Source organism: Oncorhynchus gorbuscha, unplaced genomic scaffold (genome assembly GCF_021184085.1).
Source record: "Oncorhynchus gorbuscha isolate QuinsamMale2020 ecotype Even-year unplaced genomic scaffold, OgorEven_v1.0 Un_scaffold_525, whole genome shotgun sequence".
Lineage (NCBI taxonomy): Eukaryota > Metazoa > Chordata > Actinopteri > Salmoniformes > Salmonidae > Oncorhynchus > Oncorhynchus gorbuscha.
In genome coordinates this window covers 190,001-216,644 of record NW_025745351.1, presented here as the reverse complement: position 1 = coordinate 216,644, position 26,644 = coordinate 190,001, and the positions used below count along the sequence as shown (strand labels likewise).

At 42.0% G+C, this 26,644-nt stretch overlaps 2 protein-coding genes across 2 annotated transcripts in view; one reads left to right on the top strand and one right to left on the bottom strand.

Moving 5' to 3' along the window:
* LOC124018460 (neuron navigator 3-like) overlaps positions 1-26,644 on the top strand; it is a 251,192-nt gene that overhangs the window by 100,128 nt on the left and 124,420 nt on the right. Inside the window, 2 exon segments of the mRNA XM_046333787.1 lie at positions 18,128-18,199; positions 25,868-26,010. Coding sequence (XP_046189743.1) covers positions 18,128-18,199; positions 25,868-26,010 — 215 coding nt within the window.
* Positions 10,464-12,043, bottom strand: LOC124018461 (chymotrypsin B-like). The gene is made up of 3 exons (XM_046333788.1): positions 11,928-12,043; positions 11,363-11,631; positions 10,464-11,142 (listed from the first exon to the last, which is right to left on the bottom strand). Exons 1-3 carry the CDS (start codon positions 11,977-11,979, stop codon positions 10,666-10,668), a joined length of 798 nt encoding a protein of 265 aa, XP_046189744.1. The 5' UTR covers positions 11,980-12,043; the 3' UTR covers positions 10,464-10,665.

Genomic DNA, 26,644 nt, shown 5'->3' with positions numbered 1-26,644 from the left:
ACAGACATTTGACCATTTAATAAACAGATAGGAGCTAACAGAGGAACATTTCAACACATTGCAGAAGTAGACAGAAAGTGGACTCTGCCGCTGCCCACTAAGCAGTAAAAACAGGAGGGGATCCAGGCCCATGTGATGTAAATAGACAGTCCAGCCTGAGAGAAGCATCTGAAGAGAGGTTTAAAGTGCCACAGATGGGTGGCATTCCCATGGCGAGCTCAGGTTACACCTTCCAACCATCCCAACCAGGCCCTGGTCTGGCCTGCTGCTGGTGTATGGATGTATTCTGAGGTACCCGGTGTTGATCCTCTGGTCACTGTCAGGACTGCGGAACGCTAGAGAGGGAGAGAGGCAAGGAGGGGCAGAGTTTGAGAGGCTATAACTGAATAACTGAGTCTAGGGGTATTAGCCTGGTTATGGGTGGGAGGGGTGCGCAGAGAGGCACAGCTGCCCCTCATTCCTCCCTCTCGGGCCTCAGCTTTCTGGGACCTCTCCCAGTCAGAGGCAGCAACAAGCGACAGGTGCGGGTCCGATACCCCAAGCCGGGCCTTGGTGATGTCACACAGCAGAAGTAGGCCAGGAGGCCATAAGGAGCCAGGAACCAGAGGGCTAGTTAAATGTATGGGGCTGGCTTCCAACAACACCCAGGATCTGCCACGGTTTCCTCAAGGTCTGCCAGGCCCAGTAACGTCTCATTCCCCTGGGGGAGATTAGTAAATCAACACCCCACGAGATGCGATGCTCCACAGCACATCACTGCTACAGGAAGCCATTGTTTTCCCAGTAGAGAAGTGGTCGGTGTGGTGGTGGTTTTAATGGAGAACCAGATACGGTGTGTGTCTGTATGTGTGTGTGTGTGTCAAAAATCTGACGCAAACCAGAATGATTAATCAGTCTGTCATAAATATTTCAGAACCGACACAAGAAGGATTTTTAGGTATTCAACTGTAGGGGAATATGAGGACATGTTACATTAGCCAATTAGCTTGAGCTGTAAAGTGTTTCAAGTGAAATATACTCTGAGTAAGCATTCACCTCTCTGCTCGTATGACATGCAGGTTAGCATTCACCTCTCTGCTCGTATGACATGCAGGTTAGCATTCACCTCTCTGCTCGTATGACATGCAGGTTAGCATTCACCTCTCTGCTCGTATGACATGCAGGTTAGCATTCACCTCTCTGCTCGTATGACATGCAGGTTAGCATTCACCTCTGCTCGTATGACATGCAGTATGACATGCAGGTTAGCATTCACCTCTCTGCTCGTATGACATGCAGGTTAGCATTCACCTCTCTGCTCGTATGACATACAGGTTAGCATTCACCTCTCTGCTCGTATGACATGCAGGTTAGCATTCACCTCTCTGCTCGTATGACATACAGGTTAGCATTCACCTCTCTGCTCGTATGACATGCAGGTTAGCATTCACCTCTCTGCTCGTATGACATGCAGGTTAGCATTTAGCATTCACCTCTCTGCTCGTATGACATGCAGGTTAGCATTCACCTCTCTGCTCGTATGACATGCAGGTTAGCATTCACCTCTCTGCTCGTATGACATGCAGGTTAGCATTCACCTCTCTGCTCGTATGACATGCAGGTTAGCATTCACCTCTCTGCTCGTATGACATGCAGGTTAGCATTCACCTCTCTGCTCGTATGACATGCAGGTTAGCATTTTTCATCATGAATCTTGTACTGCTCTGCAGAGGGGACACTAGTTGGAACAGCCACAATGTCATTGAACCTAACCTTAACCCTAGCCTTAAGCACACTGCTAACCTTAACCCTAGCCTTAAGCACACTGCTAACCTTAACCCTAGCCTTAAGCACACTACTAACCTTAACCCTAACCACACTGCTAACCCTAATTCCAAACCCTAACATTAAGCATACTGCTAACCCTAATTCCTAACCTTAACCACACTGCTAACCCTAATGCCTAACCTTAACCACACTGCTAACCCTAATGCCTAACCTTAACCACACTGCTAACCCTAATGCCTAACCTTAACCACACTGCTAACCTTAATGCCTAACCCTAACCACACTGCTAACCCTAATGCCTAACCTTAACCACACTGCTAACCCTAATGCCTAACCTTAACCACACTGCTAACCCTAATGCCTAACCTTAACCACACTCATAACCCTAATGCCTAACCTTAACCACACTCATAACCCTAATGCCTAACCCTAACCTTAATCGAAGACTAAAAAGCACATTTTTGTTTTCATACATTTTTACAGTATAGCCAATTTTGACTTTGCAGCTGGCCCTTCTAGCAGAAGTTTTGCCTCAAGGACAAGACTCATCCCAATAAACGTCAACCTGCGTAGCGCATTGTCTGATTTCACAGGAGTGACCAGCCCTGTCTGGATCTCCTGACCAAAAATACAATCTAGGACAATATAGTCTGATCCACCGAACAATGTAGTGTTGCTTTTTATAAAGCAATTATCAATTATCTTTCACTCACTTAATCCCACACACATACACACACACACACACACACGTACACACACACGTCCTCCTCTCTCCCCCCAGACACCAGTGAGGCCGATCAGGGCTCCAGCAGCAGGTGCTGGCTATAGAAAGCCTAGTGCTGCAACTGTAAATGTGAGCAGGCCAAGTGCTCTGTGCATGTGTGCATGCGTATATGTTGGGGGGAAACTCCCCATTGGTGGCCCGCGACACCCAGGAGCCTCTGGGGCTGGAACTGTAGAAGGTAGTGGGGCAGCATCGGCGATCCCTCCCACTTAACTCATCATGTCCCATGGTGAACAAGTTGACCCCCTTGTCTCGCGCTCGCGCCTGCCCACCGCCAAGCCCCGGGAGAGAAAGAGTCGTCTGCTCTATGGGAAAGCCAAGCCAGACCCCTCTAGGTACTGTACTGAGTAGAGTGTCGGTGCCTGTTGGCTCTCTGTTCTGATTTAAAGCCAAGCGTGGTACTGCTACTGTAGTTGGATTAGGAGACTGTGTTGATGTCATCATGAACTGGTAATTGACTGCCTTTATTCAAACTAGTTTCACGTCTATGCTTAGTATTATTGCCTGCATAGGTTTTGATGTGTTATTTTGTGAAGTTGGTTGAAAGGGAGCTATAAGTTGCTGCTTGTGGAGATGTTTCTATGTGTCGTGTCTTTAAGTGAATCTACTCTATAGTCTGTAAATGAATCCACTCTATAGTCTGTAAATGAATCCACTCTATAGTCTGTAAATGAATCTACTCTATAGTCTGTAAATTAATCTACTCTATAGTCTGTAAATTAATCTACTATATAGTCTGTAAATGAATCTACTCTATAGTCTGTAAATGAATCTACTCTATAGTCTGTAAATGAATCTACTCTATAGTCTGTAAATGAATCTACTCTATAGTCTGTAAATGAATCTACTCTATAGTCTGTAAATGAATCTACTCTATAGTCTGTAAATGAATCTACTCTATAGTCTGTAAATGAATCTACTCTATAGTCTGTAAATGAATCCACTCTATAGTCTGTAAATGAATCCACTCTATAGTCTGTAAATGAATCTACTCTATAGTCTGTAAATGAATCTACTCTATTGTCTGTAAGTGAATCTACTCTATAGTCTGTAAATTAATCTACTCTATTGTCTGTAAGTGAATCTACTCTATAGTCTGTAAATGAATCCACTCTATAGTCTGTAAATGAATCCACTCTATAGTCTGTAAATGAATCTACTCTATAGTCTGTAAATGAATCTACTCTATAGTCTGTAAATGAATCTACTCTATAGTCTGTAAATGAATCCACTCTATAGTCTGTAAATGAATCTACTCTATAGTCTGTAAATGAATCTACTCTATAGTCTGTAAATGAATCTACTCTATAGTCTGTAAATGAATCTACTCTATAGTCTGTAAATGAATCTACTCTATAGTCTGTAAATTAATCTACTCTATAGTCTGTAAATGAATCTACTCTATAGTCTGTAAATGAATCTACTCTATAGTCTGTAAATGAATCCACTCTATTTTCTGTAAATGAATCTACTCTATTGTCTGTAAGTGAATCTACTCTATAGTCTGTAAGTGAATCTACTCTATTGTCTGTAAGTGAATCTACTCTATAGTCTGTAAGTGAATCTACTCTATTGTCTGTAAGTGAATCTACTCTATAGTCTGTAAATGAATCCACTCTATAGTCTGTAAGTGAATCCACTATATAGTCTTCAAGTGAATCTACTCTATAGTCTGTAAATTAATCTACTCTATAGTCTGTAAGTGAATCTACTCTATAGTCTGTAAATGAATCTACTCTATTGTCTAAGTGAATCTACTCTATAGTCTGTAAGTGAATCTACTCTATAGTCTGTAAATGAATCCACTCTATAGTCTGTAAGTGAATCTACTCTATTGTCTGTAAGTGAATCTACTCTATAGTCTGTAAGTGAATCTACTCTATAGTCTGTAAATGAATCTACTCTATAGTCTGTAAATTAATCTACTCTATAGTCTGTAAATTAATCTACTCTATAGTCTGTAAGTGAATCTACTCTATAGTCTGTAAATGAATCTACTCTATAGTCTGTAAGTGAATCTACTCTATAGTCTGTAAATTAATCTACTCTATAGTCTGTAAGTGAATCTACTCTATTGTCTGTAAGTGAATCTACTCTATAGTCTGTAAGTGAATCTACTCTATAGTCTGTAAATGAATCTACTCTATAGTCTGTAAGAGAATCTACTCTATAGTCTAAGTGAATCTACTCTATTGTCTGTAAAAGAATCTACTCTATAGTCTGTAAGTGAGTCTACTCTATAGTCTGTAAATGAATCTACTCTATAGTCTAAGTGAATCTACTCTACAGTCTGTAAGTGAATCTACTCTGAGGTTTCTGAGCGGTCGTGTTTCACTGTTTCTATATGTAATGCTACGAGCATTGCTGTCTTTTCACACAGGTTTCAGTTCATCACTATATTGACACTATATTAGATGAGCTGTATACAGCAATTGATAGAACTGAAGTTATCAATGTGGTAAGGGATTGTGTAAAGACGCTAGGCAGCCCCCTGTGTGTCTTTACTTTGAGAGGTAGAGCGAGAGATAATATTCCCACTCCCTGATTTAGCCTGGTTTAAAAGGGCGTGTGTGTGTGTGTGTGTGTGTGTGTGTGTGTGTGTGTGTGTGTGTGTGTGTGTGTGTGTGTGTGTGTGTGTGTGTGTGTGTGTGTGTGTGTGTGTGTGTGTGTGTGTGTGTGTGCATGTGTGTGTGCATGTGTGTGCATGTGTGTGTGTGTGTGCATGTGTGTGTGTGTGTGCATGTGTGTGTGTGTCACCGTCGGAGGACATCTTCATACCTACTGTCAACAGAGGAATCTGCAGTTGTGGATCATGGAGGGATTAGCTATTGGCTGACCTCAGAATTATGACACTGTTGAGGCAAAGTGAATAGATAACCACAGCTCATATCTAATAGGACAGCGATGCCTCTCCAATATAGCTCTCATATGCTATGCGCAAGGCCGTTGTCGCAGTTCATTAGATTGCTCTCGGTGATGTATGTCCCAATCAATGTGACCTGACATATTGTACAGCGTATCTTTACCTCATATGTTTTCTCCACATGGAAATATGTTAAAGGTCGTGGTTTGGATAAACGCTGGAGGGTAGGAATATACTGTGGATTTTATGTTCCAGCAGACTTTATAGGGGATGCATTGGGCCACACTGAAACATGTGCTGTGCAGTCCCCTGTCAGTTTAATTAAGTGAAACACATGCTGCTGTACAATTTCAATTCACTGTAGGCTAGTGTAGCGCTAGCTCTTTCTACCAGTTCCACAGACCAGTAGCTAGTGATCTAGCCCTGTGACCCTCTCTAACTTTAATTAAACCCCATCCGTTAACCTGACACTAATGCCTATTCACAATAGGGCCATCTGAAATATGAAACTCAGGGAGAAAATGGGAAAAGATCCAAGGCACGTTCATGATAAAAGATGAGAAAGGTTTGAGCAGAGTTGTTGCGCCCACGTTGTGGCTTCATCCTCTGGGAATGATGGCTTCTATTAATCATGGCACCGCGGCTATCTTCCCTACGTGAACCATTTACTTTACCCCTCACACAAAGGATTCTGGGAGGAGAGAGGATAGCGGAGTGAGTGGGGAGCATCGTTGGTTACGGGGTTTTTATTACGTCTCTGTCAGATGCCATACATACACCTTCCGTTAACACAATAATATGAACAGGTAGATATAATGGGAAATTGCCCTGTGTGTGTTTTTGAAGCACTATGGTAGTTCCCTGGCGCTTTGATTTAAAAATATATATATATTTCACCTTTTAACCAGGTAGGCTAGTTGAGAACAAATTCTCATTTACAACTGCGACCTGGCCTAGATAAAGCATAGCAGTTAGACACATACAACAACTCAGAGTTACACATGGAATAAACAAACATAGTCAGTAATACAGTAGGAAAAAAAAGTCTATATACAGCGAGTGCAAATGAGGTAAGATAAGGGAGTTAAGGCAATAAATAGGCCATTGTGGCAAAGTAATTACAATGTAGCATTTAAACACTGGAATGGTAGATGTGCAGAAGATGAATGTGCAAGTAGAGATACTAGGGTGCAAAGGAGGAAGATAAATAAATAAATACAGTATGGCGATGAGGTAGATAGATGGGCTGTTTACAGATGGGCTATGTACAGGTGCAGTGATCTGTGAGCTACTCTGACAGCTGGTGCTTAAAGCTAGTGAGGGAGATATGGGTCTCCAGCTTCAGTGATTTTTGCAGTTCGTTCCAGTCATTGGCAGCAGAGAACTGGAAGGAAAGGCGACCAAAGGAGGAATTGGCTTTGGGGGTGACCAGTGAGATATACCTGCTGGAGCACATGCTACGAGTGGGTGCTGCTATGGTGACCAGTGAGCTGAGATAAGGCGGGGCTTTACCTAACAGAGACTTGTAGATAACCTGGAGCCAGTGGGTTTGGCGACGAGTATGAAGCGAGGGCCAACCAACAAGAGCGTACAGGTCGCAAGGTGTGGGTAGTATATGGGGTTTTGGTGACAAAATGGATGGCACTGTGATAGACTGCATCCAATTTGTTGAGTAGAGTGTTGGAGACTATTTTATAGATGACATCGCCGAAGTCGAGTATCGGTAGGATGGTCAGTTTGACGAGGGTATGTTTGGCAGCATGAGTGAAGGATGCTTTGTTGTGAAATAGGAAGTCGATTGTAGATTTAATTTTGGATTGGAGATGCTTGATGTGAGTCTGGAAGGAGAGTTTACAGTCTAACCAGACACCTAGGTATTTTTAGTTGTCCACGTATTCTAAGTCAGAGCCACTCTGGCGTTGTTAGGAGTCTTAGTGGGTCAGCTTTGGGAATTAGGCTACAGTATTGCATGTGTGATTTACAGAGTACAGTCGTGGCCAAAGGTTTTGAGAATGACACAAATATTAATTTCCACAAAGTTTGCTGGATCAGTGTCTTTAAATACTTTTGTCAGATGTTACTATGGAATACTGAAGTATAATTACAAGTGTCAAAGACTTTTATTGACAATTACATGAAGTTGATGCAAAAAGTAAATATTTGCAGGGTTGACCCTTCTTTTTCAAGACCTCTGTAATCCGCCCTGGCATGCTGTCAATTTACTTCTGGGCCACATCCTGACTGATGGCAGCCCATTCTCGCATAATAAATGCTGAGAGTTTGTCAGAATTTGTGGATTTTGGTTTGTCCACCTGCCTCTTGAGGATTGACCACAAGTTCTCAACTGGATTCAGGTCTGGGGAGTTTCCTGGCCATGGACCAAAAATATCGATGTTTTGTTCCCCGAGCCACTTAGTTATCACTTTTGTCCTATGGCAAGGTACTCCATCATGCTGGAAAAGGCATTGTTCGTCACCAAACTGTTCCTGGATGGTTGGGAGAAGTTGCTCTCAGAGGATGTGTTTGGTACCATTCTTTATTCATGGCTGTGTTCCGAGGCAAAATTGTGAGTGAGCCCACTTCCTTGGCTGAGAAGCAAACCTACACATGAATGGTCTCAGGATGCTTTACTGTTGGCATGACACAGGACTGATGGTAGCGCTCACCTTGTCTTCTCCGGACAAGCTTTTTTCCAGATGCCCCAAACAATCGGAAAGGGGATTCATCAGAGAAAATGACTTTTGACATTTACTGCATTTATTGAAAAGAACTAGGAACATAAGCATGGACTACTGTAGGTAGCTATGTTAGCTAGCAACATATATTTGGAAAAGCTAGGCACATGCCAAAACTTAGCTGTCTAGCTAGCTCACTGTGCTAGGACGATAGCTGGCTGTGAAGATGGTTAACGAGCTAGCGGAAGCTAATGACATGACTGATGCTAACAAGCTAAGCGAGATAGATAGCTAACGTATAATGCATTATGCTCTCTGGCCTTATACCAAGTAGTATAAGATACTAATAAGTGTATTATAAGACATTATAAATGCATTTATAAGGCCCTATATGTATCCCTCATTGAAAGTGTTACCAGTCAGTATTTAGAAAACAGCCGTTTTCTGTTATAACAATGTTTCCTATATGCTTAGTACTATTGCATGCATAGGTTTTTACTTACTATTTTGTCAAGTTGAGGTTAGTTGCTGCCTATGGAGATTGCTTCAGTCTGCAATTTAACTTAAGGATCTGCCCCTTTTTTCAATTTTGGCCTAAACTGACATACCCAAATCTAACTGCCTGTAGCTCAGGACCTGAAGCAAGGATATGCATATTCTTGAAACCATTTGAAAGGGAACACTGACGTTTGTGGAAATGTGAAATGAATGTTGGAGAATATAACACATTCGATCTGGTAAAGATAATACAAAGACAAAAACCATGCATTTTATTGTATTTTTCTGTACCATTTGTACCATCTTCAAGAGAAGAGAGAAAGAGAAAGGCCATAATGTATTTATCCAGCCCAGACGCAAATTAGATTTTGGCCACTAGGTGGCAGTAGTGTCTGTGCAAAGTTTCAGACAGATCCAATGAACCATTGCATTTATGTTAAAAAATGTCTATCAAGACTGCCCAAATGTGCCTAATTGGTTTATTAATAACTTTTCAAGTTCATAACTGTGCGCTCTCCTCAAACAATAGCATGATATTATTTCACTGTAATAGCTACTGTAAATTGGACAGTGCAGTTAGATTAACAAGAATTTAAGCTTTCGGCCAATATCAGATATGTCTTATGTCCTGGGAAATATTCTTGTTACTGACAACCTCCTGCTAATCTCATTAGCCTACATTAGTTCAACCATCCCACGGGGGGCCTACCGATCCTGTAGAGGTTACGACTCTGAGGTTTTTTGTGATAATGTCTCAAAATGACTACATGTAATGCTATGATAATTTCTGTCTTTTCATGAGGCTCGGTTGTCAGTGCAGCGACAGTGTGTGTTGGTCCTTTGTCCGAGAGTGCATGTGTGTATTAATGCATGTGTCGGCAGTTATGTGTGTGGCTGTGCATTGATTCTCTTCCTCAATAGTGTGCAGCGATTTCTACAGTCACACACAGCAGATACATCACAACATATGCATCTGGATCGAAATGAGTATAACATCGTGGCGTTTTAAAGAAACGTTCTACTTTTCACATACTATAAAACGTTATATTTTCACACATCCACACAAATGCTGACTAGAACGCAAGTATGGGTATTCAGACACGGTCTGCGTCTTTACTTTGGATAGAAAGGTAGAGCGAGAGATGGAATTAACACTTCCTGATTAGCCTTGTTAAAATGGCACATGTTGTTATGTGTCTGCTGTATGTGACTGTTGCAAACCAAACGCTAGGCTAGATACAGGGTTAGGTCATGCCTTAATAGAAGCTTAATGCTTTTCTTTTGTCATTTGCTGTGGCATATCAAGAATAGCGTCGTGAAACTTTCAGATAGAACAGCAACAAGTATGTTTGCATCATACCCTTGGATTATCGATGATATTCACACAGCTGGAATGCTGTTTCAGCCAATCAGCATCCAGGATCCAAAATACCCGGTTTATAATAGCCCTTATACACTAGGTTTTAAGTCTTGTTAATGATTCCGTGCTACTGTAGCTTTTTATTTATTTATTTTTAAATTTGAAAATCCAAAACATACAATATACTTGCAGTGAAGCTACTCAACAACTACATCATACCAAGTCATCTACCAGACTCCCATTCAGAGCGACACACAGAAGCATCCAGGGTCAATGCCCTGCTCAAGGGCACGTTGACAGATCTCCCACTAGGCCAAAAAACGTGAACCCGAACCCTCCAAGATCCCCTCTCACAGTTCCCAAATAGCTGTCCCTCAACCATTCGAGACCCCTAACGCTAGCAGTAGATTCAGTCAGCAGTAACCCGACTGTGCTAACACTTTACAGTAAGTTCCTCTCGTGTACTAAAATATTACGTTGTGAATGTAGTAATCATACAATTACTGCACAATAATATTTTTTATGTTCAAGTATGTTTATTGAATGTCATGTTCAGTTCAGACCAATGGGTGGCACTCTCAGTCTTGGTAGCTAATGTTTAGTTGTTGTACATTACATAGTAATATATAGAATGACATAGCAATACATAGTGTGACATAACAATGCATAAAATGACATAGCAATATACAGGATGGACAGGGACGCTGCAACATGGCTCTTAGTTGGCAGCCAGGGTCTGGTCCACCCAGGAACGGAGCTCGGTGACGCGGGCGTACACAGCGGGGGTACTGGTGGAGCAACGGCTGCTGCCCCAGGACACAATACCGACCAGGGTCCAGACGTTGTCCTTCTCACAGACCAGGGGGCCACCGGAGTCACCCATGCAGGAGGTAGCACCAGCACCACCGGCACAGATCATGACGTCGGAGATGTTGCTCCCCCAGTGCTGCTTGCACTGCTCGTTGGACAGAAGGGGCAGAGCAGCCTGCTGCAGCTGGTTAGGGGTGTTGATAGCATTGTAGCGCAGCAGACCCCAGCCGGAGGTCACACAGGTCATGCCAGGTGCAAAGACGTCGGCGGTCTCAGCCATGCACACCGGGGACACATTGGTGTTCAGGACTGCAGGGGTGGACAGCTTGATCAGGGAGATATCGTTGTTGATGGTACTGGGGTTCCACTTGGGGTGGGTGAACACCTGTGGATGAGGAGAGGGGGTGCGGTGGGTTGAGGGAGAGAAGGGACGGTTAGAACTGAAACCTTTATGAAATGGAGAGTTCAGGTAGGACTACAGGACGACTTTGCTCAGAGACACTGATCGGATCAGCTGAGCTGGCGGGGATAGGCTGATCCTAGATCAGCGCCTGAGGGGAACTTCTACCCAGAGCTATAGAGGAGGATGTGTGACTGTGCTGTACCTTAGCAGGCTTCAGGATCTGGATGTCCTCAGCATTGTTGCCGCTGCCCTTCTTGTGCTCTCCAATGATCACGCGGTGGTAAGTAGCGACGTTGCAGTGAGCGGCGGTGACCACCCAGTTCTCGTTGATCAGGGATCCCCCACAGAAGTGGAAGCCGCTGGTCTGCTGCAGAGATACCTGCCAGGGCCAGGAGTGGGGCACAGCCTCCTCACCATTAACGATGCGGGCATAGCCAGACACCTCGGGCTTGATGGCGGGGATGCCGCAGCCTGGTTACATGAGAATATTTTGTAAACACTTAGCTCGTCATGTTTTATAACAACAGTAAATGCTCTGTTTAATGCAACATACTCAACCATGGGCATCCAACGTACGGTAGTGTTTCCAAATAACATCACCAAGTGCTAGCAATGTAGCAGTAGCACATAATGAGAACAGTAATGGTCCAAGACCAGAGCCTTGAGGCACTCCACAACTTACTTTTACACTTTTAGCAATAAAACAAGGGTTAAGGGTTAAATCAAGGAGGTACCACTGTAGGTAAAGAGAAGGTGTGAATACTCACCGTAGGCAGCGCTGATGAAGGCGAGACAGGACACGAACCAGAGGAAAGTCATTGTGAGAATGTGACAGTCTAGTGGACCGGGGACCCTATTTATTCCCAAACCCCACCTGTCTATAACCAATGGGAGACCGAGGTGTGTCCATGGTAGAATATTAACCTCAAGGAAGGGGAATGATGTATCCAGCTGCTTATCGACGCTGGGCGATCAGACTGTTCTCAGCCATGTAATAGGAGGTTTAGAGCAGTTATCCAAACATGACCTTGAGTGCTCTCAGAAACTGTGCTCCAAACGACCTCTTACCATCACAGAGGGAAAGGCCCCCTTCCCACTCAACCCTATTAGGATGACATTTCAGTATTTGTTTTAGCAGACGCTCTTATCCATTATCCAGAGTGACTTGCAGTTAGTGCAGTCATCTTAAGATAGCTAGGTGAGACAACCACATCTCACAGTCATAGTAAGCACAGTGTCCTCAATAAAGCAGCTATCAGCAAAGTCCCTGCTAGTAAGACAATGACAAGTGTGAGTGTTAGTGCAAGAAAGACAACCTCTCCTCCCCCTCATCTTGTAGTACATCTCCCAGGGTTCATTGAGACATAGGAAGCAGTTCGGACACTTTGTAAGATAAACCATTACATATAGTATGTAGAACATGTTGTTTCTTTAGGAACGGGTCATTGGAGTATTTAGATCAATGGTTGACTGTTGACTGTCATTCAATATAATGTATCCAACGTCATTTTAAATGTATTTTCAAAACAGAGATGTACATGTATAGCTCTGAATAGTGCTAGAGAAGGTTTTAGCTAACAGTTTATATGCAACCCTTTATACAGTGTTGTGTAAAAGTCATATTGCATGATCATGAATGAATTTGAGTCTCATGCGGAATCATTTGGTATTTTCTTGTTATTTTTCTCATTTTGCAGTGATGTGACCCTATTTCCTACATGTGTCCTTGGTTGAACTGATAACACATGTCCATTCCCTCTCCACTGGAAAAAACACACCTGCAATTCAAAACCCCTGATAACAACTCTCTAGGGTCCCTTTCACTATGTGTTCCTCTTGTTTTAGGCCTTTGACTTATATCACTGAAGATTATTACATACTAAAACCACTTTGTCCTCGATCCTTATCCTTACCACCTTATGCTATCAGGCTAACATAATGTTACATATTGCTATCAGGCTGACATAATGTTGCCTATTGCTATCAGGCTAACATAATGTTACATATTGCTATCAGGCTAACATAATGTTGCCTATTGCTATCAGGCTAACATAATGTTACATATTGCTATAAGGCTAACATAATGTTAACTATTGCTTTCAGGCTACCATAATGTTACCTATTGCTATCAGGCTAACATAATGTTACCTATTGCTATCAGGCTAACATAATGTTACATATTGCTATCAGGCTAACATAATGTTGCCTATTGCTATCAGGCTAACATAATGTTACATATTGCTATCAGGCTGACATAATGTTGCCTATTGCTATCAGGCTAACATAATGTTACATATTGCTATCAGGCTAACATAATGTTACCTATTGCTTTCAGGCTACCATAATGTTACCTATTGCTATCAGGCTAACATAATGTTGCCTATTGCTATCAGGCTAACATAATGTTGCCTATTGCTATCAGGCTAACATAATGTTGCCTATTGCTATCAGGCTAACATAATGTTGCCTATTGCTATCAGGCTAACATAATGTTGCCTATTGCTATCAGGCTAACATAATGTTACATATTGCTATCAGGCTAACATAATGTTACATATTGCTATCAGGCTGACATAATGTTGCCTATTGCTATCAGGCTAACATAATGTTACATATTGCTATCAGGCTGACATAATGTTGCCTATTGCTATCAGGCTAACATAATGTTACATATTGCTATCAGGCTAACATAATGTTACCTATTGCTTTCAGGCTACCATAATGTTACCTATTGCTATCAGGCTAACATAATGTTGCCTATTGCTATCAGGCTAACATAATGTTGCCTATTGCTATCAGGCTAACATAATGTTGCCTATTGCTATCAGGCTAACATAATGTTGCCTATTGCTATCAGGCTACCATAATGTTACCTATTGCTATCAGGCTAACATAATGTTGCCTATTGCTATCAGGCTAACATAATGTTGCCTATTGCTATCAGGCTAACATAATGTTGCCTATTGCTATCAGGCTAACATAATGTTGCCTATTGCTATCAGGCTAACAAAATGTTGCCTATTGCTATCAGGCTAACATAATGTTACATATCACTGTTAATGTTTTGTTGTGCTATGCATCTCAGCAATTGAGTTGATGATGTTTAAATATTACATACAGGATTACTCACCTGAATGTTGAACTTTTCTTGTGAGTGTTTTTAGCGAAAATGTGTTTAACATTTTTATATTTGTGTAAAACAATGAAAGCATACTAATGGTTTGATGGTTGTGTTAAATCTTTTGGGAGATTTGAATGTCCCTCATTGTGTCAAACCAATTGAGACAAAATGAATGTCTAGATTGTCACGGCCCGTCCATACTGTCATATTAACAGTTAACAGTAACATCAGCATATTCGTTTTTTCCTGTTTTAAAAATGAAAACAGTAGCAACTTAATGTGACCCAATGGAACTTAATGTAAAGTGTGACCCCATGTAACGTAATGTAAAGTCTGTCCCAATGTATAGTGTGACCCAATGGAACTTAGTGTAAAGTGTGACCCAATTGAACTTAATGTAATGTGTGATCCAATGTAACTTAATGTAAAGTGTGACCCAATGTAACTTAATGTAAAGTGTGATCCAATGGAACTTAATGTAAAGTGTGACCCAATGGAACTTAGCGTAAAGTGTGACCCAATGGAACTTAATGTAAAGTGTGACCCAATGTAACTTAATGTAAAGTGTGACCCAATGGAACTTAGTGTAAAGTGTGATCCAATGTAACTTAATGTAAAGTGTGACCCAATGGAACTTAGTGTAAAGTGTGATCCAATGTAACTTAATGTAAAGTGTGACCCAATGGAACTTAGTGTAAAGTGTGATCCAATGTAACTATATGTAAAGTGTGACCCAATGGAACTTAGCGTAAAGTGTGACCCAATGTAACTTAATGTAAAGTGTGACCCAATGGAACTTAGTGTAAAGTGTGACCCAATGGAACTTAGCGTAAAGTGTGACCCAATGGAACTTAGCGTAAAGTGTGACCCAATGGAACTTAGTGTAAAGTGTGACCCAATGGAACTTAATGTAAAGTGTGACCCAATGGAACTTAGTGTAAAGTGTGACCCAATGGAACTTAGCGTAAAGTGTAACCCAATGTAACTTAATGTAAAGTGTGACCCAATGTAACTTAATGTAAAGTGTGACCCAATGTAACTTAATGTAAAGTGTGATCCAATGTAACTTAATGTAAAGTGTAACCCAATGTAACTTAATGTAAAGTGTAACCCAATGTAACTTAATGTAAAGTGTAACCCAATGGAACTTAGCTTAAAGTGTGACCCCAAAGGCCAAGGCGTTGTATCTCTGCTGTGCTACCACCAGTCAGTCCTCAATAGACCTGTATAGTGGGGTTGATGAAGCTTGGCAAGACCACATGCTTTCAGAGCCACTCACCCCGACCACCTGGCTTTTACCCTGATTTACTGTGTGTTCACTATGATTAAAGCAGTCCTTTTGTTCATTAAACACCCTGTTGTTTTCTTTGTGTCCGTCGCGAGTTCCCTAACTATTTCCTGTCGAACGCCAGCAGAGGCCAAGCGAGGCGGTAACCACCAGCCTCGCCGTTAATTCTCTCAACATGACTAAGAATGAGTGTCCCATTGTAAACTATGACTTTGCCTGGAGGAGTTTCCTACACCACTTCCTCTGTAGGGTTTTTTATTCACTTTTGTTCATTAAGAATGTGTTTTTATTTCTGAAGTTAAAACACTCTTTTTTTTGAGGGAGATCAGTCAAGATTCAGTAGGAGATTACGGTGAAGTGGCACATTATGGTGAGGGAGAGTTGCTTTACAGTTAAAGGCTAATTGAAGCCGTTACATGCTTCAAAAACATGTGGTTCTAATATAGTAATATAATGGAAATAATATAGTAATATAATGATAGTAATATAATATAGTAATATAATGGTAATAATATAATATAGTAATATAATGATAGTAATATAATATAGTAATATAATGGAAATAATATAGTAATATAATGATAATAATATAATATAGGAATATAATGGTAATAATATAGTAATATAATGATAATAATATAATATAGGAATATAATGGAAATATTATAGTAATATAATGATAATAATATAATATAGTAATATAATGGATATAATATAGTAATATAATGGTAATAGTATAATATAGTCATATAATGGAAATAATATAGTAATATAATGATAATAGTATAATATAGTAATATAATGGAAATAATATAGTAATATAATGATAGTAATATAATATAGGAATATAATGGAAATAATATAGTAATATAATGATAATAATATAATATAGGAATATAATGGTAATAATATAATATAGTAATATAATGGATATAATATAGTAATATAATGATATTAATATAATATAGGAATATAATGGAAATAATATAGTAATATAATGATATTAATATAATATAGGAATATAATTGTAATAATATAATATAGTAATATAATGGTAATAATATAATACAGTAATATAATGGTAATAATATAATATAGTAATATAATGGATATAATATAGTAATATAATGATAGTAATATAATATAGGAATATAATGATAATACTATAATATAGTAATATAATGGAAATAATATAGTAATATAATGATATTAATATAATATAGGAATATAATTGTAATAATATAATACAGTAATATAATGGTAATAATATAATATAGTAATATAATGGTAATAGTATAGTAATATAATGATAATAATATAATATAGTAATATAATGGATATAATATAGTAATATAATGATAATAATATAATATAGTAATATAATGGATATAATATAGTAATATAATAGTAATAGTATAGTAATATAATGGTAATAGTATAGTAATATAATGGTAATAATATAATATAGTAATATAATGGTAATAATATAGTAATATAATGGGAATAATATAATATAGTAATATAATGGTAATAATATAGTAATATAATGATAATAATATAATATAGTAATATAATGGATATAATATAGTAATATAATAGTAATAGTATAGTAATATAATGGTAATAGTATAGTAATATAATGGTAATATAGTAATATAATGGTAATATAGTAATATAATGGTAATAGTATAGTCATATAATGGTAATAATGTAGTCATATAATGGTAATAATAGTCATATAATGGTAATAATATAGTCATATAATGGTAATAATATAGTCATATAATGGTAATAATATAATATAGTAATATAATGGTAATAATATAGTCATATAATGGTAATAATATAGTCATATAATGGTAATAATATAGTAATATAATGGTAATAATATAGTCATATAATGGTAATAATAGTCATATAATGGTAATAATAGTCATATAATGGTAATAATATAGTCATATAATGGTAATAATATATGCCATGTAGCAGACACTTTTATCCAAAGTGACTTAGTCATGCGTGCAAACATTTTTTGAGCAGGTGGTTCCAGGAATTGAACCCACTATCATTATCCAGGAATTGCGTAGGGGTGGCAGGTAGCCTAGTGGTTAGAGCATTGGGCCAGTAACCGAAAGGTTGCTAGATCGAATCCCTGAGCTGACAAGGTAAAAATATGTCGTTCTTCCCCTGAACAAGGCAGTTAACCCACTGTTTTAGGCCGTCATTGTAAATAAAAATGTGTTCTTAATTGACTTGCCTAGTTAAATAAAAAAATATATTTAAAAAATAAATTCCAAGCTCTACCAATTGAGCTACAGAGGACATACACATGAAACGTGTGGCCCGTCACGTGAACCGCAATTCGGGTTCACACTATGTGCTTCTTTCACTAGGGCTTGTGTTGTTAGTTACTGTCTCTGTCTCGCGCAATGCTCTCCCTCTGACTCTCTCCTTATTGCATTAGATGTTGTCTCAAAGATGCTACAGTGTAAAGAGTCCAGAGAGCCGTTCGCCTCATTCCTTCACTAAGTCTGTGTCTCTCTCTGCTCTCTCCACAGTCTCACTGCGCGGTATGGTAGCCCCCAGGGTCACAGCGGAATAGGAGCAACACCACAGAAGAAAAATACAAGGTATGACTCTCACATGGCTAACTTTCCTTCACCTTCTTTCAGTTTATGTCAACATGAATGACACATTATGTACTTTACTGTACAACCTCAACCTCATAATAATCTACTTGTGAAAAGGAAGTTCTTACATTTGGTTTGGTTGTGCATCTATCTTAGAGGATTTCATAATGGAATACTTTGTGTTGGCTATTCTCTGATGCCAAACTAACAACGGCACTTGGCGATCCCAGGCGTCAGTGACGTGCGTGAGCCATTAAACTCAAGCCTATGTGGATTAGGGGCCATTTTACCGAATGCTGCATTGAACAGAATGACTTGCTGTGGTGGCATCCAGACAGTTCCAGGCTCCTATACTTCACCGGTTGTCTGGCTCCTAGAGCATTTGTTTCTCCTTAGACAGTTGTGGCTGGTGGGAACCAGCGTGCTGGCAAATTACTTCACGCAAACCACGCCAAGCTATGTGAAATATGTGCTGGATAGCATTGACAAGCCTATGGGTGGTATTCCCCTTCACAGCATTGACAAGCCTATGGGTGGTATTCCCCTTCACAGCATTGACAAGCCTATGGGTGGTATTCCCCTTCACAGCATTGACAAGCCTATGGGTGGTATTCCCCTTCACAGCATTGACAAGCCTATGGGTGGTATTCCCCTTCACAGCATTGACAAGCCTATGGGTGGTATTCCCCTTCACAGCATTGACAAGCCTATGGGTGGTATTCCCCTTCACAGCATTGACAAGCCTATGGGTGGTATTCCCCTTCACAGCATTGACAAGCCTATGGGTGGTATTCCCCTTCACAGCATTGACAAGCCTATGGGTGGTATTCCCCTTCACAGCATTGACAAGCCTATGGGTGGTATTCCCCTTCACAGCATTGACAAGCCTATGGGTGGTATTCCCCTTCACAGCATTGACAAGCCTATGGGTGGTATTCCCCTTCACAGCATTGACAAGCCTATGGGTGGTATTCCCCTTCACAGCATTGACAAGCCTATGGGTGGTATTCCCTTCACAGCATTGACAAGCCTATGGGTGGTATTCCCCTTCACAGCATTGACAAGCCTATGGGTGGTATTCCCTTCACAGCATTGACAAGCCTATGGGTGGTATTCCCCTTCACAGCATTGACAAGCCTATGGGTGGTATTCCCCTTCACAGCATTGACAAGCCTATGGGTGGTATTCCCCTTCACAGTATTGACAAGCCTATGGGTGGTATTCCCCTTCACAGCATTGACAAGCCTATGGGTGGTATTCCCCTTCACAGCATTGACAAGCCTATGGGTGGTATTCCCCTTCACAGCATTGACAAGCCTATGGGTGGTATTCCCCTTCACAGCATTGACAAGCCTATGGGTGGTATTCCCCTTCACAGCATTGACAAGCCTATGGGTGGTATTCCCCTTCACAGCATTGACAAGCCTATGGGTGGTATTCCCCTTCACAGCATTGACAAGCCTATGGGTGGTATTCCCCTTCACAGCATTGACAAGCCTATGGGTGGTATTCCCTATTCACAGTATTGACAAGCCTATGGGTGGTATTCCCCTTCACAGCATTGACAAGCCTATGGGTGGTATTCCCCTTCACAGCATTGACAAGCCTATGGGTGGTATTCCCCTTCACAGCATTGACAAGCCTATGGGTGGTATTCCCCTTCACAGCATTGACAAGCCTATGGGTGGTATTCCCCTTCACAGTATTGACAAGCCTATGGGTGGTATTCCCCTTCACAGTATTGACAACCCGTCAGCTGGTGTTGTTGCTGAATAGCCGTGTACAAGCTGCTTTGCTCTTGAGCACAGCTGTTAACTAAGGGAATATATATTCCATTTTTACACATGTATCAGAGAAAGCGGGGATTGTAAATAGTACTGTAAATTTGAGTCTGGTTGTAATGTGTGTGTGTGTGTGTGTGTGTGTGTGTGTGTGTGTGTGTGTGTGTGTGTGTGTGTGTGTGTGTGTGTGTGTGTGTGTGTGTGTGTGTGTGTGTGTGTGTGTGTGTGTGTGTGTGTGTGTGTGTGTGGCATGTGTGTATGTAGCATGTGTGTGTGTGTGTTGCATGTGTGTAGCGCGTATGTGTGGGCCGTCTTCACCACCCGCTGGAGGGCCGTGATGTAACTGGTCAGGACGCTCTCGATGGTGCAGCGGTAGTATTTGGAGAGGCCGCCTTAGGAAGCAGACACTGCTGCGCCCTCTTGACAAGAGTGTTGTTGGTCCATGTCGTCGTCGGTGATGTGAATGCAGAGGAACTTAACCCTGCTAACTCTCTCTACTGCAGTCCCGTTGATGTGGATCGGACCGTGTTTCCTTGGATCGGGGCGAGTTTCCTTGGATCGGGGCACGTTGCCTTGGACTGGGGGGTGTTTCCTTGGATCGGGGTGAGTTTCCTTGGATCGGGGCGTGTTCCCTTGGATCGGGGAGCGTTCCCTTGGATCGGAACGCGTTTCCTTGGATCGGGGCGCGTTTCCTTGGATCGGGGCGCATTTCCTTGGATCGGGGCGCGTTTCCTTGGATCGGGGCGCGTTTCCTTGTATCGGGCGTGTTTCCTTGGATCGGGGCGCGTTTCCTTGGATCGGGCGTGTTCCCTTAGATCGGGGCGTGTTCCCTTGGATCGGGGCGTGTTTCCTTGGATCGGGGTGTGTTTCCTTGAATCGGGGTGTGTTTCCTTGGATCGGGGCGTGTTTCCTTGGATCGGGGCGTGTTTCCTTGGATCGGGGCGTGTTTCCTTGGATCGGGGCGTGTTCCCTTGGATCGCGGCGTGTCCCCTTGGATCGGGGCGTGTTTCCTTGGATCGAGGCGTGTTTCCTTGGATCGGGGTGTGTTTCCTTGGATCGGGCGTGTTTCCTTGGATCGGGGCGTGTTTCCTTGGATCGGGGCGAGTTTCCTTGGATCGGGGTGTGTTTCCTTGGATTGGGGCGTGTTTCCTTGGATCGGGGTGTGTTTCCTTGGATCAGGGTGTGTTTCCTTGGATCAGGGTGTGTTTCCTTGGATCGGGGTGTGTTTCCTTGGATCGGGGCGTGGGATCGGGTGTGTTTCCTTGGATCAGGGTGTGTTTCCTTGGATCGGGGCGTGTTTCCTTGGATCGGGGCGTGTTTCCTCCTCTGCCGATGCATGAAAATCCCACTAAGACTTGAATTAAAATGAATACCTTATATTATTATCCCCAAATGGAAACTCTATCGATTGGATAAAATGGCTGAGATTTCACAACAAAAGTAGTTGGGCAGAGTTACTTTTCCCCTGACCCAGTGCAATGCTCAGCCATTCATCTCCCTGTTGGCCTCCTCTCTCCCTCATTACCTTGGCTAATGAAACTGGGCCTGTCTCATCAGGCCAACCACACCAGGACTGATTGGGTTTCTTAGCTAACCCTGACTACAGCCATAGCCGAATAGAGACTATAGTGTGTGTGTGTGTGTGTGTGTGTAGGGGGGGGGCGTGTGGGTTGGTGATAGACTGCACTGTTTTGGGGGCCAGGATCAGCACTCTCTGGGCCTTCCAGGGGGCTGGTGTGATACAGCTAGGAGCCAGCGGAAGTCGTAAAATGGCAGACGATACGAGTCCACCGGGACTCACCACACCCGACCTGGAGAACACACGGCCTGTGTGAGTCGTCCTGGACCGCTAATGAAATTAAATGGACTGGATAGATTTTTCCTGATTCAGATTGATACGTGAAAATAAAAACTAGTGGTCACGTGACCTGCTCCCATAACTTGAAACTAACTACATCGTTGATGAAGACTGCACATTTTCTCACTGGGAAGGGGTCAGGGTAGAAATGTGCCAAATGATATCATTCACTGAAAGTATTGTACATAAAGACATTAGCCCTCTAGTTTCAGTTTGTGGCCATAACGTGTACCTTAGATTTACTGTGGAGGATAACCATTGGGCATGAACAGTTGTTTTATTGTGAGGTACTAGCCTACACCCCCAGGGTGATTTTAAAGTCAACAACATTATTCAGGAAATACAGTCAATGTGAGTTCCCAGCACAATGGTAGCCTCACACGTTTGTGAAAGCTCCTGTGTTTGATTGGCTGAAGGACTTAGTTCTGTTGCTACCTTGGCAGTTTTATATCCGAGGATATTGTGCCTTGAAAAAGAAACTCAAGCAACTCTCCAACTATTACTCCACAATGCATTTAATGGATCTCCAACCACTAAACACATTGTGGGGCAAACAGGAATGCCAGTGTGCTGGAGTTTATTTCTCTACTATTAAAGTGTTTCCTCTGTGCTCCTAGAGCTGTGTAAAGTGTTTCCTCTGTGCTCCTAGAGCTGTGTAAAATGTTTCCTCTGTGCTCCTAGAGCTGTGTAAAATGTTTCCTCTGTGCTCCTAGAGCTGTGTAAAGTGTTTCTATGCTCCTAGAGCTGTGTAAAGTGTGCAAACAAGCATCTTCAATTGATTTTGATCTTAAAATCCCTACTCCACTCTCTCAGTAAACCTGCTTTCCTGGGTCCTATTCACTAGGAACCAAGCAGAATCAATAAGACACATGGGGAGGGACTACCCAAACTTGTTCAATAAGAAACTTTTCATTGGAAAATGTTTTCTGTTGCAAATTAGTGAGGCACTAATGGTACACCCCTGGTGTGTTGACAGTGTTTCGGCATCTCACCTCAACTAACAGCACTTTAAAAAATAAATTGCCATTTAAATTCAGCGTGTTCGCAGCAGGGGGCGGTGTTTGCCCGCTTGTCCGCAGCCTAAAGCACCTGTCTGTGATGCTGATAGAAGCGATTCCAGGGAAGCTTTGGTAATTGTCCTGAATATACAGCGACAGATGTGCTGACTTCCTAAGAAACCTGTTATTCAATTTGAATGACTCCCCTGAGCTTCCTGCCAGAAGCAGACACACACATTTTGTTTTACACACACTGTGTCTGTTTCATACTGATAATATTCATTATCTTTCGCATAGGTATGTACTGTCAAACGCATACACACAGACACACACACGCTCTCTCTCACTAATATAGATAATGGGCTGAGCAGATGGCAGGGTCTTCTGTTCAAGTGGGCGCTCTCGCTCCATCTCCTCTCTCTCGTTCTCTCTCTCTCTCTCGGCCCCCCCCATCCATCCTGCCTGGTTATATTTGACATTACACACATGCACTCGTGAAGTCATGCTTATTCAGCTCACGGGTCTCCAGGTGCCCCACTCAGCCTGGGTGGGTGGGTCGGTGGTTGCGTGTGTTAGTACATGTGTGTATTGAGTCTGTTATCTGTCCCATTTTATAATTTTTTTTGGGGGGGGGGGGGGTTGTTTTGCAGTGAGCAAAGAGACACCCTGTCAGTTTGAAGCCGTTTCCTCGAGCCCTGTCTGACAGGGAGAATAATGCGTCTGGCCACCCCTCTCCCTCTTCTCCATCTTAAAATAGAACTGAGTGCTGGAGACCCCGGCTGCATCCCAAATGGCACTGGTCAGAAATAGTTCACTAAATAAGGGATAGGGTGCCATTTGGAACACAGGCAGCCAGGAGGGACATCAGATACATCTTCGTTAGCCCCGTCCCGGAAATGAAGGATTATATCTTAGTTGAACGTTATTATTTCTGATCATGATGCATTGGTGGCAGGATGTGGTGAAATGTATTGACAGGGTGATGAAAGTGTATCATTACCAAGTGGATGGAGCTTCTAGCATATCTACATCATCTACATCATATCTACATCACCTGCTTTTTCATTTTACCATCTGTCCGTTTTCCAACCCAATGATGTCTAGAAGCACCCAGACTCCTCAGTCACTGGACCAAGACATTGTAGGGTGCCATTTGGGACACAGACGTTGAGTAATGCATTGATCCTTGGGTTGAAGACTGGAGTTAAGAGACTCCTACGTCACAACAGAAGGAGTTGGTGTTACTCTGGTTCCATCAATCATTACATGATGTATGGATTGACTCCGTCGGGACCAGTCCATTGTCTGCGTTGCGAGTTGGCTTTTTACTCTGAAACAGAAACAAGAAGGTACACGTTTACTCGTCACAGTATGATTTCTGACACCACAATTTGAGCCGCGTACGAATATGTGTTTTATTGTCTGTTTGACACACACAGTCATGTTTACTATCAACAGATGACTGTCTCCTCTGTGGTTTAAATTCAGTAGGAGAGAGCGAGAGGTAGCATCTCGAATGACACCCTAGTCACTATAGAGTACACTACTTTTGACCAGAGCCCTACTGTAAGTAGTGCACTATAAAGGGAATAGGTTGTCATTTGGTACTTAATAGAGTCATTTCCCTAGATGCATTACCACAGGGCCAAGATGTTAATTCTCTGGTTGTGTTGTTTTGACCCTTAGCCATTACCTCACATTGCAATCTAGTCCCTCAAGCTTCCTCAGTCTGCTTCTGTGACAGGTTTATGCGCTGTTGTTAAGTATCTTTGTCCAGGGATACGATGCCTAATTAAACTCTCATACTCCCCTTTAATTACCAAGTTTTTAGGAGTGTCAGACATAAATGATGTGGATTGGATAGTGGGTAGTGGATAGTGGGGTAGTTTAGATGATGGAATTCCCATGGGGAAATGGGCTTAGCATCTTTCATGAAACATCACAGAGCAGTTCATACTGTTCACCAGGTCTCTCTTTCTCTCTCATTCTTTATTTCTCTTTCTCTCTCTCTCTCTGAAAGCATATTTTTTAAATGCTGTATCACTCTAAAGAGGCCTGGAGGTTGTCCTGTGTGTTTAGGGCCGGTAATCAAAACTGTATGAATTTCATATAGATATGTTGTAATGGTCATGTGATTAGATCATTTTCTTTGAGATGTGATCATGTTTTTCCAGGACAAAGGCAGATTTGTATAGATTTCACTTCCTCGTAAAGGTCAACGAGTCCATCTGCAAAGTTGGACGTCAGCAACATATTTTCCAGGTCAATTATCTCACTGATAAAACATCCAAATCAAAGTAAAAGTTCCCAGACTCATTGAAGTGTCCAGCTTGACTCAAGGACTGTGGGTGCATTCCGTGCATGTTACACTGAGCCTTTGAGCCATGCTGATTGGTTAATCTCAGTGTTTAACCAATCAGGAGGTTGTTTGGTTGCAGTACTGAGAAGACCTTGCTCTGTCAGTGTCAGTGTAGTGGACTGTGAGATCCGTTAGCATGCTTTAACGAGTCTCTAATGGAATAATGAGCCTATGGCCTCTCCTCCCTCTGGGACTTATGACTGCGCTCCAGCTGTGGCATCAGAAGTAAACATCTATCATTTATCCACAGATGCTGAAGTGTGTATTCTCTTGTGTGTTTCCCTGAGAATACATGTGGTCCTTTCAGCACAACACTAGCTCTGTGTGTGTGTGTGTGTGTGTGTGTGTGTGTGTGTGTGTGTGTGTGTGTGTGTGTGTGTGTGTGTGTGTGTGTGTGTGTGTGTGTGTGTGTGTGTGTGTGTGTGTGTGTGTGTGTGTGTGTGTGTGTGTGTGTGTGTGTGTGTGTGTGTGTGTGTGTGTGTGTGTGTGTGTGTGTGTGTGTGTGCTCGCGCTTACATCTGTGTATCCGTGTGTGGGCTTTTATGCATGTCCCAGAGAGAACATAATGGTCCTTTCAGCACAACACAAACACACCACCTAGCTAGACATGTATTTTTGTTGCTCTGTGACTGTTCACGCTTTCTCCTCACCCACCTGTGTTTTCGTCTGCAGGTTGCCAGGGCCGACCAGGGTGTCCGCTGCAGGCAGCGGGGCCCCCAAGGGCCAAGGATCCTCCAACCTCAACAGGAGGAGTCAGAGCTTTAACAGCATCGATAAGAGCAAGCCTCTCCAGTATGCTAGTGGCAATGACAGAGGTAGGTGAACCTAGAATCAGGTAGATGCAGGCCTGAGCCATATGAGCTGAGCCAAACCAAACTGTTCTAATCTAGCCTGGTTACACGGTTGCTGGCACCTTGATGAAAAAGACACAATGTAAAACCAGCGCAGTTTGATTAGGATCGGCACAATAGTGTGAAGATGGGCATATGCCGTGTCTAAACTCACCTTCCATAAGGTTTAAACAGGATAAGGAAAACCTCTAGTGTCTTAGAATTCATTATCTTACCCCTGCGTTTCTACAGCTGTTTTCCTCAGGGTCTGTCAGTAGCTTTCAGCATTTATATTTTGGAGCGCATGGTCCACAACACGCACTAGGTGGCGCCACTGATAAACACAGTGGACTGGACAGAGCAGCACCCACCAGCACACTCCACATGAACCAGTCTGCTGAATCAGATCAGCAGTGTAGTTGACTAGAGTTGTAGGGTATTCCTTTAGGGAGAAGGCAAGACAGTGCATTTCACAGCATGGCGAGTGGTAGTGGTTAGACTGCAGAGCTGTGGGGCTGAATCACACCACGCTCCACCAAGCATAATAACCTGCCATGATGACAGATTTTGTCACACACTTACTTTCCTTATTTTATTATTGTCATACTACTTTTATCCA

Coding starts and splice junctions, on each gene's coding strand:
- LOC124018461 (XM_046333788.1), bottom strand. CDS start 11,979: ATGACTTTCCTCTGGTTCGTGTCCTGTCTCGCCTTCATCAGCGCTGCC. Junction 11,632..11,927: donor CTTCATCAGCGCTGCCTACG/GTGAGTATTCAC, acceptor TCATGTAACCAG/GCTGCGGCATCCCCGCCATC. Junction 11,143..11,362: donor AGATCCTGAAGCCTGCTAAG/GTACAGCACAGT, acceptor CCTCATCCACAG/GTGTTCACCCACCCCAAGTG.